General features: G+C 30.0%; 1 protein-coding gene across 1 annotated transcript; it reads right to left on the reverse strand.

Moving 5' to 3' along the window:
- Positions 1-1,236: 1,236 nt before the first annotated feature.
- On the reverse strand, positions 1,237-12,459 carry LOC110664025 (AMSH-like ubiquitin thioesterase 1). Its single transcript, XM_021823552.2, has 14 exons — positions 12,117-12,459; positions 10,186-10,250; positions 9,953-10,028; positions 9,618-9,797; positions 9,077-9,171; positions 6,871-6,976; positions 6,752-6,798; positions 6,150-6,546; positions 5,684-5,773; positions 5,540-5,602; positions 5,352-5,426; positions 2,648-2,710; positions 1,675-1,727; positions 1,237-1,592 (listed from the first exon to the last, which is right to left on the reverse strand). The coding sequence occupies exons 1-14, from the start codon at positions 12,234-12,236 to the stop codon at positions 1,418-1,420; spliced, it is 1,605 nt and encodes a 534-aa protein (XP_021679244.2). The 5' UTR covers positions 12,237-12,459; the 3' UTR covers positions 1,237-1,417.
- Between the last annotated feature and the right edge of the window lie 8,417 nt (positions 12,460-20,876).

Genomic DNA, 20,876 nt, shown 5'->3' on the forward strand with positions numbered 1-20,876 from the left:
TATATATAATATAGATATAAATATATATAATTCATATGCATGTAAATTACCTTATAATTATAATTATTTATTATAGTATTAATAAAAAAATTATTAAATAATTTATATATTGATTGAATTTTGGTTTGGATTCAGCGATAAACTAATATAACAGCTCATAATCTTGTTAGCACAGCCATTATAGATGCCAGTCTCATATTTTAGTCAGAGACTCCACACTCTTTTTAACATTTTCTCTTTTTATGTTGCTCCAAGTTTTTTCAATTAACACTTTAGATCCTAGGAATGAGTGTATTGCAGTGGCTTGTTGGTCTTAGTTGTAATTTGGATCTGTTAAGTTTTTCTAAGTTTTTAAATAAAATTACTATTTAAAAAAAAAAATTTACATGTGATAGAGAATGTTACATGACAATACTATGAAAGAGAATGTCATGTATTAACCACGTGATAATAATATAAAAGAGAATATCAAAGCTCTTAGATATATATATAATTTTCAATTTTAATAATTTTATTTAACTTAAAAAAATCATTCAATTATATTTAATTTTTATCTACTAGAGTTTCAACTTCATATTTTAGTGCCAGATTCAACTTTATTATTACTATTAACACCTTCAAATTTACACTTTAATACCCATAATTATTAAACAACAATAATTTTTTAGCCAAAAATGTTATATAAGAGATAAAACTCATTCCTAATCTAAATAACTCAAGTCCAAAGAAGAGGAGAATGCCATATATTAACCATGTGAAAATATTATAAAAAAAAGAATCACTTGTCAAACTCACTCTTGAATATATAAATATATATTTATTTGCAACTTCTATCGTTCTCTACCTTCTCCTTTCATCTTCCTGTACACAAATATTGGGTTTGCAAATGCATGTGATGATAAAACCATAACAAAATGTGAGATTAAATTTTATAGAATGGTGGAAGGCTTTGGAAGATTTTAAAATCATAAACTTACGTTTGAAAGAATTCATAATGTTTTAGAGGGTAGGATTTCTTTTTTTTTTTTCAGATTTTTAAAAGCCTCCATTTTTTAACCCTCCATTTTTTAACCCATCAAATTAGTGAGTTAAAAAATTTTCTTCTGAGAACCTCCAAATACCTTCACTTTCCTATCAAACAACAAAGAATTAAAAAACTTGCTTTGAAAACTCTTACCTTACCTCCTTCCAAGCAGAATGTAGAAAAGCCTTATCCTCGTTATAAAACTTTGAAGATGTACTTTCCAGTTCCAGTGATGGACGGATGGATTTTATTATCCAGGCAATTGTAATATCCCCTTCTTTACACAAGAAATTTTACAGTTTAAGAATCAAAGGTAAGGTCGCCAGCACAAATGGATAATCTATGAACAATTACATTGCCAAAACATTATCTAATGAAATTCAACAAATAAGATCACCGTAGGTCAATAACATCAAACTTTAGGTTGGGATTCATATAGACATCTGTACAGGCTTTGTAAAGAGGCCCACCATCTGGAGGTTGATTATGCGGATGAAATCCACGTTGCTGGCACTGTCTTATGATCGACATGCCACCGGGGGTTGTCAACCGAAAAATGCCATGTTTTCTGTGCGGAGGAAATATTTTGAATATAATCAAAGTTTGATACATATGGCAAAAAGTGGAAATTTAAGGAAACAATAGGTTACCTTGAAGTATCTCTTGGTGCCATGACAATGGCAACAGCTTCTGGCAGCATAATCTGAAGAGAGAATAATAAAGTATGTGAACAGTAAATAAAATGATGAGGCACATTAAATAAAATTAGTTTTACTGTAGATCATACGAAAAATCAATCCCAGTGCACCGTAAGAGTTTATCTGCCAATAGTTATGGACCAAAAATGGGAGAGTAGAGAATGGTTTTGAAAAATTCCTTCCCCTTCTTTCCCAAAGAGATGGGGAAATTTAAAAGGTTTTGAATGGTTGCTGCATTTTCTAATCTGAAAAAGATTTAAACAGAAAGCTGGATGCAAAGGGTAACCACTAAATGTGAAGATGTTCTCAATACATTATGTATACCCAACTCATTTACAATAGCACGCTTCTCTTACTCCAACTGATTGAGCCATGAAGTGAACACTTATACAGTATACCTTAATATTCATAAAGACATGGCCTTGTGCAATTATACTCCATTTCTGATTTCTACCCTTACACAGACATTGTGTTAGGATTGGAGAAAGGAAAATAATGAGAGGAAAATAAAAAAAATACAACAATGATGAGAGAAAAATAACTTTTTTTTGTTTGGATATAAAGGGGAAAATATTGGAGGGAAAATTATTTTATGGATAGTAATATTTCAAATTTTCCCCTAAGTTTTCAAAAGAAACTATAAAATATAGGGATATATTTATAATTTTGAATACTTTCCTTCCAATTTGGAGAGAAAAAGAAAGGTAGCCTCAAATTTTCCTTCCCTCCTTATTTTCTTTTCAACCAAACACAAAATGATAGAAAATAAAGTTATTTTCTGCTCAAATTTTCTTTCCTCTCTTATTTTCCCTCCACCCAAACACAATGTGAAGTCCACTTCAAATAAATAAACACCACAAATGTAAGGTAATATGACTTCCTCTCTAACAAGCATAAATTTTAAAATAGCAGAAAGAGTAATCACCTGATATGAATAATGGGTGTGAAGATCAATCGATGACATAAAACAAGACTGTGTAGGATGCGTCTGGAATTTGCAACATGGTGAGAAACCAATCAGTCAGAAGAAAAAAGATCTTAGAAAATATAAAAATCAAATGTTTATAATGTTAGAAGATTAGACTCTGAACTAGAGGCAATTAGATTTAATAATCAATACATAAAAAAAACACCTAGGGACATATCCTAGTAGTAGTGTGAGGGGAAGAGAGCAATGGCAAAACTACGTTTTGAGGAAGAGGGGCAATTACTTTGTTTTTGAAAAAAAAATACTGCATTTAAAAATATTAAATTTTAAAATTCTTTTCATTAAAATTTAAGATTTGCCCGCCTTAAATCTTGACTTAAATAAAAAGATAAAAAATATTTTAGTTTTTTTTTTTTTTTTTTCCTCTTTGTATTCTCAAAACCCACTCCGTAAAAGTTAAATATTTAACAGTTGAATAATTTAATAAAGATGTTTTACGATTTAGAGTATTTTTGAAAGTAAGGGTAAATGAATTTTAACTATGAAATTATACTAGACATGAGTTTTGAATTAAATTTTATAATATAATATTGATTTCAATTGCTATAATGCCAGGGAATCAATTATCAATTTCTTATTCAATCAAACTAGAAACAAATAATCATTCTAATTTCGATTTCGGAGTTTAAATTGAATGAGCCCTTACATAATTTTTTTCTGTGAAAGTTTGCCCCCTTAATCCCATATTCTGGCTTCACAACTGGAAGAGGCGCTACATGCATTGAGTTTGTGGCTCATACATGTTCAAGGAAAAAAAAATATATATATATTGTTCACTAAAACACCCCAGTGAAGGGATGGAGGTTGCATAATGAGGGAAGGTATCACAATTGATAGTCAAAGGCAATTCTATTATCAGTCGGTTATTTATTAATTATAGTGTTCCTAATCCTACTTGTATAAGGAACAACTCTAGAATCTCTATAAATAGGAATGTATTATTCTCCTCTTAATAGTAGAAAAAAGCAAATAACTGTTCATGGACGTAGGCGCACTTGCCAAATAATGTAAAACTGTGTTTTTGCTTTTCTCTCTCCTTTTCTAATGTGTGTGTGTGTGTGTATTTTGTTGTGGGTTTGTGCTAAAAACATGCAACTACAGATTAATCAGATCCTGAAGAAAGAGACATATTGATCACAAACACATACAAAAGGAGAACAAACAAAGAAGCCGATGGAAGAGAGAGAAGGAAGGGCAGGGGGGAAGGGAAAGAGAAAGAAGACAATAGAAATAAAAACTACCAAGCCTTGGCACGTGTTAGATAAATAATTCACAATATTTTTGAGCCCATAACAGATATTACAACAAGCATCTTTAATTTATTGGCTCTTTGTTTCCAAATGCCAATACTACTAAGAAATTCTAGTTTCCAAAGAAGGAATAGTATGCACAAGTAAACTGCACCTATATGTTCTTAACATTATTATCAGTGATATGCTGGATCTTATTTAAAACTAATTATTACACTTTTTAATATAAAAAATAAAGCAGGATTTACAGTGCTTAAAGTTTAATCACAGCACATATAATGCAAGAAGAAGAAATGGAAAATTATGCTTCAATGATAAAATGTGAATCTCACATCTCCAGCAAGGAACATTTAAGTTAGATTAGATGATAAAGTCACAAGTAACAAACCAACTGTTTCAAATTGACTAACCAAACTGATTGGGCTTAGTTACATGGATCATTTTTGTTTACTATATTCCATTTAGGGCCAAAGTTTTATGCAAGCTATTGTCTACCTCTATGTCCATTCCTACAAATTTAATGCACTCACCTTTATTGCACTGGCAAATCAAAAGGTCAAATGTCAGATATGGCGGAACCATTCCAGAGTGCAGACAACCTGCCCACAATTCTTAACTGGTGCTACCTTCCATTTCCAATGAGTGCACACATTTCTTAGCTAGTCCTTTGATTTCAACAGCTATCATAAAATCCCCATCTCAACTTACACTCATTTGATAAACGTGCCATGCTAGTCTTTTACAACCAAAACTAATTGCATCATAAGGTAGAGCCAGTCTAATTGTTTTATAAAACACAATTATTTAATAACTGGTACTTTACGAACATAACATTCCAATCACCCACCAATTCAACCACGTGTCTAGCTTTAATGTGAATATTCTTTTCCTGTAACTTTTTCAAAGGAATCCAAGTGATCACACTGAGGCAGCTCTACTCCATCCAATCCAACATCCTTTACTTGCATAAAACTAATGATACTAAATTTCCAAATGTATACGGTACTTTTTAATTATGATGAACAAATCCAGACCCTAGAGTACTCCAAAACGTAGTTTCATTTACCCCAATTTAGGATTAAAAAAAATCACAATGGAAATCCTGGTAGATAAGGAAATCATGATAATTAACGTAAATGATGACATCAAGTTAACAAGAAAGTGAGAACATAATTGAACTTGGCAGGTTACTATCAAGTTAGACCAGATCAGAAACAAGCAACACTCAAAAACAGAAGCAGATAATTGCCGAACAAGCTTCCAGTTCTGCATAACCAGTTAGCCATGCCAAGAGAGCTTGACAGTCCCATAGAAAAGGGAAGGTATAAATTAAAGCCTACCAGAGTAGATTTATAAGGAAAAGGTTATTATTGGTCACAGAAAGTACTCACATGTATCCACCCAAGGGGGAATAAAGATCGTTTATCCTGCACTTCAAATATTTCCTCTTCATTTGTGGTCTGACACTGATTATAAAGTATACATTTAAATGACAATCACAGATATGTAATTAACAAAGAAATTTAAAAAAATTTTAAAAAAAAAAAACTATCATCAATACATAATGAAATTTCCTTACTGAATCTGATGTAGATTCCTGCTTTGGGATAATGAGAGCTGTAATATAGAACTTTCTGTTTTTCTACAAAATGAAGATTAATGGAATTATCAGCACTATAAATTGTAAAGTAAATAACAGTAATTTTAGGCAATCACCACTTACAAGAGAACCAGCTAGGACCCCACAAGTTTCTAAATTCTTATCAGTATTTGACTTTGCCAGCTTCATGAAGTTCTCCATCAATGTTGTTGACTGCAAAGAAAAACAATAGTTAGTAGAAGACCACAGATCAACAGATGATCCCTCTACCGCATTGTTTGTCATACAAATTATTCAAATTTTCCAACTTTTTAAGAAGACGATGTGTTTGTAACTTGGAGAATGCACAAGCTTGCATAACCTTCCCAAAACAACCTTATTTTATTTTGCTAGGTAACAAATAGTTAAATTACAAACAAAAAAGGGAAAAATATGCGGAAACCCCAAACGTTAAAAATGGAAAAATTTTAGCAGGATAAAGAGAATGAATAGCAGTAACAATATGCATCCTCAGTAAGATTCTTGACTAAGAGCAAAACTCACAGAAGATACTAAATCACAGTAAAAACAAGGTTGCCCATGATCTTACAATATGCAGTTGCAGGGGAGATTCAGAATGAACAAAATTATCAGGTGAGCAAATATCCATTTTATTTTCTGCTTCAGAAACTTGGGAAGACAATGAAGATATCAAATCTTGTACTTCTGCAAGTACAGCTGGAGGAGATGGCTGTCTAATCAAATCTGTCTGAACAGGGGTCTCTGTTGTTTCAAAGGAAATCATGGAAGAGGGTTCTTGAGCAGAGTGCATCTGACTATCAACATTCAGAGTAAGAACTGACTCTAGACTTGCTCTTTCAAGTTCTGCGCTGCTATTGTCTGATTTTATTGTAAATCCATTTTCTTCAGACTGCTGCAGGTTATGAGGCTCCAAATTACTGGTGTCCTCTTTCACTCCAACCCCATTTTCTGTGGATTGTTGCAGGCTGTTTACACATGCAGATCAACCCAACAAATGAATCCAATACCATATAATTTTCAAAAATAAAAAAAAGGAAAATAATGAATAACAATATCATGGAATCACATAATGCCTTAAAAAAATATTAATGAATATCCCAATGTTGCCATAATATATCTTAAATCCAAAACAGTAATTAAGTACTTCCAACACCCACAGTAGAGTCTAACCTAGGGATTGCAACCGGAGTGAGGTCTAAGTTGCTTGGATACTGGACCTGCATTTACATGAAACAAGTCAGCACAAGTTTTGCATGAAGGGCCAATGAAAGAGACAGTTAACAGCATACTCCTTTATCACTCCTAGGTGGCTGCCATGGACCATGTAGCCCATTTGGACCCAATATAGAATGTCTAGAAAGAGTCTCCTCCTTAGGATGAGGTAAATTTAAAGATCTGCATGAAGAAAGTCAGCTTGTAACAAAAGTTCAGAATAACAAAGAACACCATACAATGCAAAATCAAGTCATATAATCAATGTCACAAGCACCGGAGTTAGTGAATTAATTCCACTGAAGAGGAGGAAGAAAATAAATTTCTCAAGGAATTGTATGCTCATTTCATGCCCTTCCTTTAAACCAAGTTGTCTCTTTCATTACCCTCCTGTTCAGAGAATCACCTAATTAGGCCTTCCTAAAAGGCTGAGCTTGGTAGGTCAACCAAACTGTCAACGGTAGAAATTTTGAACATATTTTTCAAACTTGAAGTTGTGAGCCTGGTAGATATCTTTAATGTACCAAAGTTACCATTAGTTGTGCATCAGAAAAATAATACTCAAAACTCTAGTATAGAGTAAAATACATCATAAATTATCATATCATGCAGGATACATTCAAAGAAATTGTCAAAATGCAAATGCATATGTATACATGTATATATAATACATACGTCCACATCATAGGAATACATCCTTTTCAACTCATTGTCTTCACTCTTTAGTGTACTTTAACTTGAAATGTCAATAGGCATGAAGCATCAGTCTCCCACTTGCAGTCAGAACATACTTGTAATTCTATTTTTTCATAATGAGTAGATGATTGTTAACGTTTTTCTTTTGACACTGTTCTGATTTTGGAAGCAATGAATAAGACATTCTTTTCATTTGCAAATGAATTCTCGCATTTAGTAAATTATATATTGATGTCCAGAATTTAAACGACTTCAACTAAACATTATATTCAGAAAAACAAAGATACACATTCAATTTTTTTCCCCCTTAAAATGCCCTTAACAAAATAAGCCAATTTTTCTTTTATTTCAACAGAAAACCACTAACCCATGCATTTCACTGACCAAATTTTGTCAATTGACATAAGACATTAAAGGAACAAAAGCAAGAAAGGCATTAAAGACCACTGCCAACACTCATATGCTGCCTCCTAGAAGAAAGTATTGACACCTGGAGAGTTTAATGCATATGCAATGTGTAGGGCAAAGCACACTGGGACTCCTATACTGATTGTTGAACTTGAAGGAGATCCAAATGCTAGATAAAAATAAATATGAAGGGAGTGGGTCTTCAATTGGTTAAGAACAGAAGGAAGATATTTTAGCCCAATTAATATTGTAAGTTAGCGCAGATTCTAAATGCAATTACAACAACAAAGCCATAATCCCAAATTAGTTGGGGTCAGCTACATGGATGCTTTTTCGCCATTCAGCTCTGTTAGCCACCAGATTTGCATCAATGCCCAAAACTTGTAAATCATTTGATACTACTTCCCTCCATGTCATCTTAGGCCTCCTCCTTTCTTTTCTCACTTCTTTGGTCCTTCCCCTACAAACTTATCATGCTTCCATACTAGAGCATTTAATTCTCTAAGTCGTATATTACCAAACCAGTCTCTGCAGATTCTAAATGCAAATTCCATCATTTTGATAGGACTTGTCCCAAGTATTTTGAATTCTGTAACATCAAAGGAGTTCAATGACCAATTTTTTTCTTTTTTTGTAGAAGTTCCAAACAAGATAGGAATGAAACACAAATGCATTCCATAAAATCTTATGGAATTCATTTATACGAAACATTGTGTAACAAACTAATACAAGTTCCATCATAACAAACTAAACAATGGATCACTAATAATGGATGCATCCACCATTTATCTCAACAGAACTGAAGTTAAAGTTTAGACTTTAGAATACAGAGGATTAAGGGAGAGGGACAAGCTTTCATTGCAGTAAGAAAGAACTTAAAGTGGATTTAAACCATTTTAACATAGGTCATTGGGGTAATATCAGCTTTTATGGGCAGCGAATTTCCAAAGTAAAATGCACATAAGGAAATGTCCTTGCCCCTTTTGAACACTCAAATGAAAGGGTTAAGCTTAAGGTTTTAAAAGCATCAAGAAATCTGCTCTATCATAGTCCCAGACAAAAGCAAAAGAACATAACAGTTTTCCAAAGCAAATGCATAGGTGCTAGTAGCATACTCAAGTAGTAAGAGGAAAAGCCATTCAATCTGAGGGAGAACCAAATCAATATAATGAAACTTACATTCTTCTGAATTGCTCTTCCACTGGCCTAGCATGTGAAAATTGCTGAGTTCCTGAACCTGGATAAACAAATGCTCGTGCAGCTGGTCCCACCGCCTGCCAAATGCAGAGTAGTAATAGAAAAATAAATCCTTCATAAAGCAGCTAAAATAAAAGTAGCAGCACAACAAGGAAGATATATAACAAAATTTCAGCGTAGCTAATGAGGTGAGAACATATTGTTGAAAATAGTAAATGGTACCAATTGACGATAAGTTGAGAGAAGTGAGATTGAGGTGGTTTGGTCATGTAAAGCGTAACATACGAAGGCTCCAGTTAGACAAGTAGAGCACATTAGGATAAAGGATAGAAAGAAAAGAAGGGGTAGACCTAAACTGACTTGGAGGAGAGTAGTACAATATAACCTAGAAACATTACACATTTTCGAGGATTTAACACAAAATCGTTTAGAGTGGAGAAAGAGAATCCATATAGCTGAACCCAAATTTGTGAGATAAAACTTAGTTGAGTTGAGTTGAATTGAGTTGAAACTCTAACCATACCTTTGTCACATCATAGCTAGTCAAAGTTTTCTTTTTGACAGGAGGCCACTCTAATGAATCATGTTGATGAACATTGCCCCACCCATTTACTTGACGTGTATGTTTTCTATTGAATTCATTAATTTTTGGCTGCACTTTTGGCTTCAACTCCTCCAACTCACTCAAAGCATTCAACAATTTCTACAGCAATAAAAAAAAATAAAAATAAATAAATAAATAAAAACACTAAACCCCAAGCCTTGAACAAGGGGCGAAGAAGAAGAAGAAGAAGAAGAAGAAGAACAAGAAGAAGAAGAAGAATAAGAAGAACAAGAAGAAGAAGATGATAATATTACCTTTTTCAAATGAACTTTTTTGCTTTGTAGAGACAACCCATAATCTCGATGATATGGTATCGTCTCTGATACCAAGCTAAAACAAAAGGAAGTAGAGCAGTAAAAGTAAAAAATTAATTGTTATGTCATCGTTTTTCATGGAAACAAACTGAAACAAAATCTCATTTTATGTCAAAATGAAATTTCCCACCCCTCCTCAAATTTTAATCAAAATTCAGAGCTCCTATTCTCACCTTGAAAACCTCAACAGCATTATATACAGATCTATGATATTCTTCTCTTCTCGAAAGATGTCAGCCTGCAATGTAACAAACACATTAACAATCAAAATAAATGATTTTGGATCACAAAATCACATTGAAAAGGGGTACACCAATTAATGACACATTATTATTCAGACAAATGAAAAAGAACCAAAACAGTCAAACACTCGGTATTATTCAGACAACTGAAAAGATAGTCAAGTACACTTTATAGAAGAAGAAATATTACTGTGTTTTCAAGTAATATTAGATACATCTCAATTTCAATGAGATGCTGACTGACACTAAAAAGCTACTAAGCCAGAGAGTAAATCATCTAAGAGCAAAGGACAATCACATTAAAGGCACTGAATCATAAAATAGGGAACAGCCAATGCACCTTTTTTTACATATCAATAACTGATCATTTCAAAGACATACAGAGTTTAGCCAATATCCCAACATCCTGTATCATAAAATGTTATCTTGAGACAACCCAGCTTTTATGAGATTAAAGAAAAGTCAAGTTCTCTGAACTACCAAAATGATGTTATGAAGAATAATTAGAAAACTTCAATTTAAAAAAAATGTCAAAGTCCTAAACAGGGAAAAATAAGAATCAACCTCCATGAGGAGCATATCCATTTAAACCATTTTTACTGCATCTCAAGTCCTAATCTCCTTAACTAAATTACTTAACACCAAAAAAAGAAACCAGTGAAGATCTCAATTCATCAGTGTAGAATTTTGTTCTAAGCAATTAAACCCAGCAACATTTCCACTACAATCACCAATCAATACCAATAACAATTTTGACACTCATCAAAGCTATCAAATCGAATTTCTATAATGGGTAAAAATCCAGTACGTGGAGAAGATTCATATCTCAGTATTTTAAAAAGACCATGATTATCACAAGTGATGCTCCTACTTTGAGGTGGCTTCAGTTTCCCACAAACTCATAACTAAATCAACTTGCAACCCAAGAACATTCCAAATCCTGAAGGAATAGAGCAAAAGTAAACATATGTATGATGAAAATTAAGGTCAATTCAGCTTTTAACCAAACTAATGTGAAATTTTTTATCAAAAATAAATATTAAATCCATCAGGGAAAAAAAAAAAAAAAAAACACAGAGTAACTTATAACTGATAAAGTTGTATCATTTATCATACGGTAGAGACTCTACAGAAGCTTCAAGCCAAATGGAGCTAAAACATAGCTCAAACTACTTGCACCATCAGGCATGTCTGGTTGTGCATTAAAATGAGTTCCAACTGCAAGATAGGATATCACTTATTCATAAACGAATAATGTGCTGTTGTTTTGTGAAACAACAACCCAAGTAGGAATTTGAGACTCTTGGCCTGGTAGGATTAAATGTTTCATAGTTTGTCAAATTACACCAAGTGCTACTTCCTCAATTTTAATTTTCACTGCAGGCATACAAATTCTTTACCCGTCATTTCAGGGTCACGTTACGTCAATTCACACTACTTTAAAAATTTTAAAGCAACTGCATTGGGTTAAACATATGGCGCTCAAATGTCCTCATCTACTATCAAACTACCGAGCAGAATAAAACAAATTGCTATATTAGAGATCTAAACTACTCGCAGAAAATACCAATCTCAATATAACCACTGCAACAGTGATCAATCTAATGAAAATATCAATCATCACTTCTCATTTTCTCAACAGATTGAGCTGCTAAACCTAAATTATCAATTTTCAAAGATGCAAGAGACAAGTGTGGCAAAACTTCAAGCACTTAAACAGTTCAAGACTACCTACACTCCGATCAACACTATGATTAAAATTCCCTAATAAAAAGGCCATGATTTATATACACGCATAGAACCCCTAACCAACAATTGAGAACTCACAAAAGAAGCCATGGATGGATAGATGAGAACCGGACCTGTTTGAGAATATTATCAGCGATCCGATAGTAGTATCGAAGAGAAATCCGATTATCAACATCAAGCGTTTGAGCACTCGCAGCAATATTTATGGTACCGGAAGTAAAAGATGACCTCATTCTCTCTTCTCCTTGAAATTGTAGCTTCCTTTCTTTCCTTTTCTATCTATTTTCCCGTTAGCCAAACATAAATCTATCCCTCCCGTCTGCGATCGGTGACTTGGTATTAGTGGCCGGAGTTTAGAGGAAAGTCGTCAACGGCTGCTCGTGGCTAACGAGTACAGAAGAGACGCAATGGGAACAAGGTCATTTTTGTTTAGTTAGGAGGGTAAATATGGGAATACACGTTACCTATGCTGCCATGTTTGGGAAATTGGAATCGTTGCGCGAAAGGTCCAATTTGGTCATTCGAAAAAACGCTTTAATTTTTTTTTTTTTAAATAAGCCATTTAAAATTAAAAAAAAATAATTAAGTCCTTTAAATTTAAAACATAAATAAATAAAACCTTAACAGAAAATGAACCTTTAAATTAAAAAAAAAATCAAATAAGTTATTTAATTTTCTTAAAATAGATAAAAAAAAATATTATAATTTGTCTTCAATACAAATCTAGTTAAGGTTTGTGCATAAAAATATTCTTATACAAGGATCATCATTTGCAATTTTGCATATATAATTTGTAATATCTCAATAAGTATTTAATGCATTTTTAAGTAAATTGATAAGTTATTTTTTACCGAATAGTTAAAAAAACTTTTGTATAATTTCCTTATCTCCATCACAAACACCGTATTCCAATATGATGAGATTTGATTTTGATTATTCTATGGAGAATAATTTTCTTCTTTGTCATTGTCATCTCCATCCTATGTGTCAGTAATAATGTTAAAAATGGTATAAATTGCAAATGTGAGAGAAATCAATCAAAATTTAAAGGTTAGGTTTTGAATTTGAGGAACATTTTTTAGGTGAGCATGTGAGGTGAATTTAGGTTTAAAGTTTTGGATATAAATTTTGAATTGAGCCTCGAGCGGTGTTCATGTAACGTTTTGGATTTTGAAATAATTATTTTATATGTAAATTTTGATATTTTAATATATTAAATATTGTGATATTTTAATTTGAATTTTTTGGATTTTTAAAATTGAGTTTTTATTTTTCAAGGTAATTAATTTCAATGATTTTTAAAAATTAATATAAAAAGCACGTGACAAGTTTGAAAATATTTTTAGACTTCATAAAGTTTTTTACAATTTTTTTTTTTGAATTTTTAGGCCTCATTTTAGGTCCTAAAGCAAAGCAAAAATCAAATTTCAAGTGTTTTGAATCGAACTGACTGAATCGGACCAGTCTTCTTTTTCTTTCCTTCTCCTTTTTGGTGCCGCCCTAACTCCCTCTCTTCTCTCCCTCTTTTCTCTCTCCTCCCTCCCCACCATCACCGAGCACCACCCCTAGCCTTCTTCTGTTGCCGGCGCACCCCCCAATCTCCTTTCCCGCCTTCGGTAGTCCTTTTTTCGGTGAGAAATTGCACTCCAAACCTCCCCTACATGCGCACAACTTTTGGTCTTCCCTCGTCGTTCCTAGAGATTCCGGCCATCAATTGGATTGAGTCTTGTTTCCTTTTTATTCTACACTTCACAAGCTTTCCATAAACACCAATTTCACGAATTTTCATCAAGTAGTTTGTGCGAATCAAGCCCCATAAGTTTTAGCCATTTTTTAATTATGGGCTAGATTTCTCCTAAAACATAAATCCTACCAAATATCTGAGACCACAAGTGCGTCTTACACATCGAGAGCTTTGCAACGACACTAATTTAAAATTTTTTCGACACCGAAAATTTGGTGGGTGCTATGAACTTATCTGTGAGTTTTTGGGTATTTAATGTCTTTTAATTAAATAAAAATTATATTCTAATTCCTGGTGTTGTGAGCTTCACATAGGTATTTTCATTTTGAAGAAATTCCATCAGTTACCGGGACTACAATTTCGGGCCGAACGCGTAGACTACCAAACCCACTTTGGAAATAAGTCAATATTATAGTGCTTTTCACCATTTTCAGACACCCTGAATGCGTTCCAGGTGTCAAAATTGTTGTAGGTAAACCCGAACTTCAAATTCTCCTTTTTACCTAATGTTGAGTTTAGAATAAAAATCTATAAAAATATTTATAGGCAACTAGAAAATTATAATTTCAAGTGCAATAGTAAAATGACATTATTAAGGAATGCAAGGAGTAATTATAGAAATTTTGGGATTTATTTGAATAGTTTTTACAAAATATTAGTTCTAAGGTAAATAGCTAAATTGTGTATTTATGTGAGAATTGATTGGTTTGATAGGCCCAGGAGGAGCATTGTGTTGTTGTATTGTGAGCCTGAGGTTTTTTTAATTAAGAAATATTAGTTAAGTTGATTTGCAGGTTGGGTAGATCCTAGATACAGGAAAAACTTTGCTAAATTTCTGACATAAATTTAGAGTGTCTTTAACTCTTTAATTTTTTATTTTGATTTATTATTGATACATTTCTTGAATACAATTATTTAGGTAATCCAAGTCAACCTTTCTCTTCTTCTTAGCCGCTCCGGTAACACTTAGATAATTTGTAAGTTTGATATTAATTTAATTTGTAATTTCAATATTATTAAATTATGTTCAAGGCATGCTCATGCATTCACTTATATATATATATATATATATATATATATATATATATATATATATATATATATATATATATAATTAGTTAAATGCTACGCACGCTTCCTTGTTGCATATGTTATTGAATTTGTTTGTGGATATCGCTTTAAGATAACTTGGGGCTGTGTGTGAGTGTGTTGACGTGAGTATGGTGTGAATATGGATATGAATAAGACGGGTAGTCACGATTAGAGCTTGACTCGTTGGGACTCGATCAGCGCAGCTTTGAGTTGATCTTGCTGGCCCTCGCACTTGGATTATTAAGAGAAAGTCCATCTTGAATTGACTTCACTAGTAGGTATTAGATTAAGAGAGCTATATAGAGGATCGGCTTCCATATATGTATAATGTGACACATGGGTGCTTATAATTTTAAAAAAATATAATTATAAAAAAATATAAAAAAATATGTTAGAAAATAAAATAATTTTATTTTCAGAAATTAAGAACAAGAGGAAATTTTGAGGGTTTCTTTAACTCTCTCTAATTAATTTTCATGTAATATGCTATGAAACCGCAATCATTTTCTTTATAAATTGAAAGGAAAGTGTATGAAATTATAATTGTATCTACATAGTATTTTTTTAAGTGAAATTAATTTTTATTTATTTATTTAGATTAGAACTTTATTTATTTATTTACTTATAATTTATCTACATAGTATTTTTCTTTATCTAATTTCATAGATAAAATGGGTTTGTAGTCCAATCACAATAATATTAAAGATGAAGTGAAATATAACTAAATTAATTATAAAAAATAGAGAAAATATGTTAAAAAAGAAAATAATTTTATTTTCAAAAATTAAGAACAAGAGGAAATTTTGAGGGTTTCTTTAACTCTCTCTAATTAATTTTCATGCAATATGCTATGAAACCACAATCATTTTCTTTATAAATTGAAAGGAAAATGTATGAAATAATAATTTTATCTACATAGTATTTTTTTTAAGTGAAATTAATTTTTATTTATTTATTTAGATTAGAACTTTATTTATTTATAATTTATCTACATAGTATTTTTCTTTATCTGATTTCACAGATAAAATGAGTTTGTAATCAAATTATTGATTAAACCAATAAAATCAATTAATCCGGTTCGATTTTCACACTAATATTAAAGATGAAGTTAAATATAACTAAATTAATTATAAAAAATAGAGAAAATATTTTAGAAAAGAAAATAATTTTATTTTCAAAAATTAAGAACAAGAGGAAATTTTGAGGGTTCTTTAACTCTCTCTAATTAATTTTCATGCAATATGCTATGAAACCCCAATCATTTTCTTTATAAATTGAAAGGAAAAGGTATGAAATTATAATTTTATCTACATAGTATTTTTTTTTAAGTGAAATTAATTTTTATCTATTTATTTTGACTAGAACTTTATAATTTAAAAGTTTTTCTCTTCTATATGTAAATATAATAAAGAAAAATTATTTTTTATTTTCTTATTAATTTTCCCTTTTATCTTTAGCTTATTATTTTATCTCCTTCCATATTCTATTATCTTTCCATTTCAACTAATCCTTAGTCCACCGGTTTTCACACATAAATTTCAAAGGTGTTTGGTTCACCTGTTGGGCGTAACTGATAGCTGATAAACACCCAAATAGATGAATTAGAGTATTTGATAAATTTAAAAAAATCAAATTGATAGCTGATGGGTAGCTGATATAGTACCCATTAGTTGCAGTTTGTATCAGCTTTATTTTTAGAGCTGTTTCTTATCAGCTGATAGCTGATTTAATTTTATTTTTTATTTTGATCATACCTTTTTTATTTAACTCGAAAATTAATATTATTAATACTTTTATATTTTTTATTTATAATTTTAACATTTTAATTAAAGCATTTCAACTTTGTAAAAATATTTTTTATTAATAACATAAAATATAAAATATTTATTTATATCTAAAAACTTAAAATTAATTATAAGTTTTTTCTTTATCGATAATAATAATTATTTTATTATTTTATTTTTATTTTTAAAGTTATTTAATTATTTTTTAAAAAAATTTAATTATTTTCTCATTTCAATAATAAAATGAATGATATAATATAATAGATTAATAATTATATATTTATTTTAATAATATAATAAATGATATAATATATTAATTTAATAATTATACATTTAATTCAATAATAAAATAAATAATATAATATAATAAATTTATAATTTTATATTTATTTCAATAATAAAATAAATTATATAATATATACCCTTATTAGTCATTTTACCTATGAACAGTAACAACTAAATCAGTTATCAGTTATCGACCATCAGCTAACAGTAACATCTATCAGCTGATAGTTATCAGCTGTATTCAACAGTTAAATCAAACAGACCCTTCTTCAATTTATGAAGCCTGATGGCTTGGAGAGAGCTTTAGAGCTTTACTCTGTACATCCAACGCCCGATAGGGGTTGGTCCTCAAGGGACTTACAAAATTAAGCCATTTATCTTAATGATACATTTAAAAAATTGATATTTGTCATATTTTATAAATCACCTTATTTAATAATTTGTTGCGTTGTGTCATATTTTATAAGCCATTTAACTTAATAATTTGTTAAATGACATCCATTTAGGTTTTAGATATTTATTACTTTAATATTTAGTTTTTTTTTTAATTTTTAAAATTCACAACATTTTTTTAACTTATTTTATTTATTTTACTTCTTCTAAAGATAGTATTTTTTTTTTTTACATTTTTTTATTTTTGGTATATATAAATTAATTTAAAAAATAATATAAATAATTTACTAATAGTTAAATTGTAAATTTTAAAATTAAATAATATTTATATCCATTGCTCTTAAATTATTTATTAATTAATTACTAAATAAATTAATTGAAATATTAATTGAAAGCACAAGGATTGAATACACAAAAAATACCTTATCCGTTGGAGCTAAGCTTAGATTTAGGCTTTTATCACCAAAATGGCTTCCAAGATGGTTTTATTTTTAGCCCATTTATTTATTTATTTATTTATTTTATCTCCAATCGGCTGGCAATCCTCCACATTACAACACTTTCCTCCAGTGCAACTAAATTCATGCTAATAGTACGTGGGATGACCCATTTACTTGGGATTAGTATTAATTTCTTTTCGGCTTTGTCCATAGGAGGATCCGTTTGAGATTGATTCTCACAATTTAGCTCGCAAGTCTGGCTTACTATAGTCCAACCTACCATATATTTTAGGTTCCAAATCTATGGCAGTTGGGACTTATTGCTCTAATAATATGTTGAGTATCGTGGACTTAGGAACGGATCCATTAAATAGCTTGAGTTTGATGGAGATGGGCTCGAATTTGAGCTCCCATCATTAAATTGATTTTAACTATTTTGATTTGAATTTTGCAGCATTTATATAGCTTTTATTCTTTTTATCTTCAGTCCATACTAGAATCTTTTACATTTCAACAAAAACTATTGTTTTAACAATATTTAAGATGAAAAGGTATTTTTCTAATATATATATATCATTTTCAATAATGCGTTGGTCTTATAATTAACGTTGAGGTGGATTTGGGATGACTGTTTCAAGGCATTCTAGTTCGAGCTTAGGGGACGTCCAATACATACCGTTTGACTCGGGAGTAGATGATCTCGTTACTTGTCTCTGAGGTTTCCAAGCTATTCTTAGAGATCAGGTTGTCTCTAAGGTTTCCAAGTTATTTTCAGAGATCGGGGAGTGATTAATCTGGTAAGAAGAAGAAGATGTCTCTGTGGTTTTGAAGCTATTCTCAGAGACTGAGAGGTGATTAGTCTGGTAAGAAGAACAAGAAGAAGGAGAAGAAGAAGTGATTAAGAAGGAGAAGAAGAAGTAATCATTTACTTGTACTTTTGAAACTTATTTGATGAAGAAGAAGAAGTAATTATTTATTTGTACGTTTGAAACTTATTTGATTGTGTGATTGTAGCACAAGAATACCAAAAGAAAAAAAAAGTTAAGGTGTTATTAACAATTATTATTTTTATCATGTTCTTCTAGATGTATATATAGTGCATATCACAATATAAAAGTAGAAAATAATAGAAGTTAAGTGAGATTACAGCTTCTTTTACAATCATACACTCATGCTATACAATAATTTACCAAGCCCTTTTTCAACAATATAAGCTTTTATGGTTAATTGTTGGCAGCGATGGAGCTAGAAATTTATTAAGTAAAGTTATTTTTAAATAATTAATTCATAAATATAATTTTTAAATTTCAAAAAAATAAACTTGTGAATCACATACAAATTTTCTAGTCACAATAAAAAAAATAACAACTGGAACACATTAATAAAATACACAATAAATAGTAAATTTCATTATCAATAATTGAATAATTAAAATATTCTACCATTTAAAAGATTAAAATTTGAAAACAAACATTTATAAATTGATAGGATGCGAATTTTTTTAAAATTGATTTGTTTAAATTCTTTTATGTCAATATATAAAATAGACTCTAATTTTTTTTAATAATTTTAGATAATCAAATAAATAAATATCTCTATATTGAATATAACCTAGCTCTGCCCTTGATTACAGGCTAAAGTTGATCAAACATTCACAATAATTAAAAGAAAAGACATCTATTTTGTAGTGCACAAGTTTAGGAATTTAATTATGATATTCGTAACCTTCTTTTTACATTTTGAAATATTAAAAGTTACTTGAAAATTAACAAAGTTTTGTTTATTTCACAAAAAAATAACTTATATATTTTGTTGTTTGATTGCAATATCAAACTAATTATATATATTGATACCTTGCATGTGTAAGTGTTATTTTAATAAAAATATCAAAATCTAAAGTGAAAAATGACTTAATTTTTTCTTTGACAAAAAAATAATCCATTTTCTTGAGTATTCCAAATATTAAAAATTACGAAAAATATTTTTTTCAAAAAATAAACGGAGCCTAACTTTAATAAAATTTTACTTCACATTATTGTAACTTTGCAGAGAGCAACTGGGAAAGCAATGTCCTTAATTGAGTGAAAATCAAAATCACAGTATTATATATACACAAATTAAGAGCCTGTTTAATTTAATTGCTGGATGCAGCGGATGATTTTTCGCTGATAGCTATTACTGTTAGCTGGTAACTGATGATAGTTAATTTATGTTAAGTGTTTGGTAAAACTATATTTAGCTATTACTGTTAATATGTAAAATGACTAATAATTGTATATATCATATAATTTATTTTATTATTAAAATAAATATAATATTATAAATTTATTGTATTATATTATTTATTTTATTATTAAATTAAATATATAATTATTAATTTTATATTTTATATCATTTATTTTATTATTAAAATAAAAAATAATTAAATAACTTTAAAAATATAGTTACAAAATAACAAAGTAATTATTATTGTAGATAAAGAAAAAACTTATAATTACTTTTAAGTTTTTGAATATAAAAATATGTTTTTATAATAAATAAATATTTTATATTTTATGTTATTAATAAAAAATATTTTAACAAAGTTATAATGCGCTAAGTAAGATATTAAAATTATAAATGAAAAAGATAAAAATATTAATAATATTAATTTTTGAGTTAAATGAAAAAGGATAATATAATCTAAATAAAAAATAAAATCAAATCAGCTATCAGCTAATGAAAAACAGTTGTAAAAATAGCTGATACAAACTGCAGTGAATGTTTATCATATCAGTTACCCATCAGCTATCAGTTTTACTTTTTTAAGTTTACCAAATATTTTAATTCACCTGTTTGGATGTCACCAAACAGGTGAACCAAACACCATCTAAATCATAATAATGCATTTCCTAACTTCCTGTTCTGTGAATAGCTGGACTTGACAAAAATTTAATGGCTGATCGAGTTTCTCTCTTTGGTTTCCAAATATTTGAGACGTCTACTTATCTATGCTTTGCGTGAGGATGCTCTATGTTGATTTCTCTTGATTTGTGTTACGGTGTTTATGGTAGTGGTCATGCTTAGAAGTGTGCAATTTTGGTTTGGCTTAAGGTTTGCTTAGAAATTAGAATCGAATCAAAATTTTAATGTGGT

Source organism: Hevea brasiliensis, chromosome 2 (assembly GCF_030052815.1).
Source record: "Hevea brasiliensis isolate MT/VB/25A 57/8 chromosome 2, ASM3005281v1, whole genome shotgun sequence".
Lineage (NCBI taxonomy): Eukaryota > Viridiplantae > Streptophyta > Magnoliopsida > Malpighiales > Euphorbiaceae > Hevea > Hevea brasiliensis.

What these genes read in the sequence shown, in the direction of transcription:
- LOC110664025 (XM_021823552.2), bottom strand. Translation starts at nt 12,236, where the DNA reads ATGAGGTCATCTTTTACTTCCGGTACCATAAATATTGCTGCGAGTGCT. An exon ending in GAAGAGCAATTCAGAAGAAT is followed by an intron (nt 6,977 to 9,076) that starts GTAAGTTTCATT and finishes TTCTTCATGCAG; the next exon opens with ATCTTTAAATTTACCTCATC. An exon ending in CTCCCCTGCAACTGCATATT is followed by an intron (nt 5,774 to 6,149) that starts GTAAGATCATGG and finishes TTTTCTTTGCAG; the next exon opens with TCAACAACATTGATGGAGAA.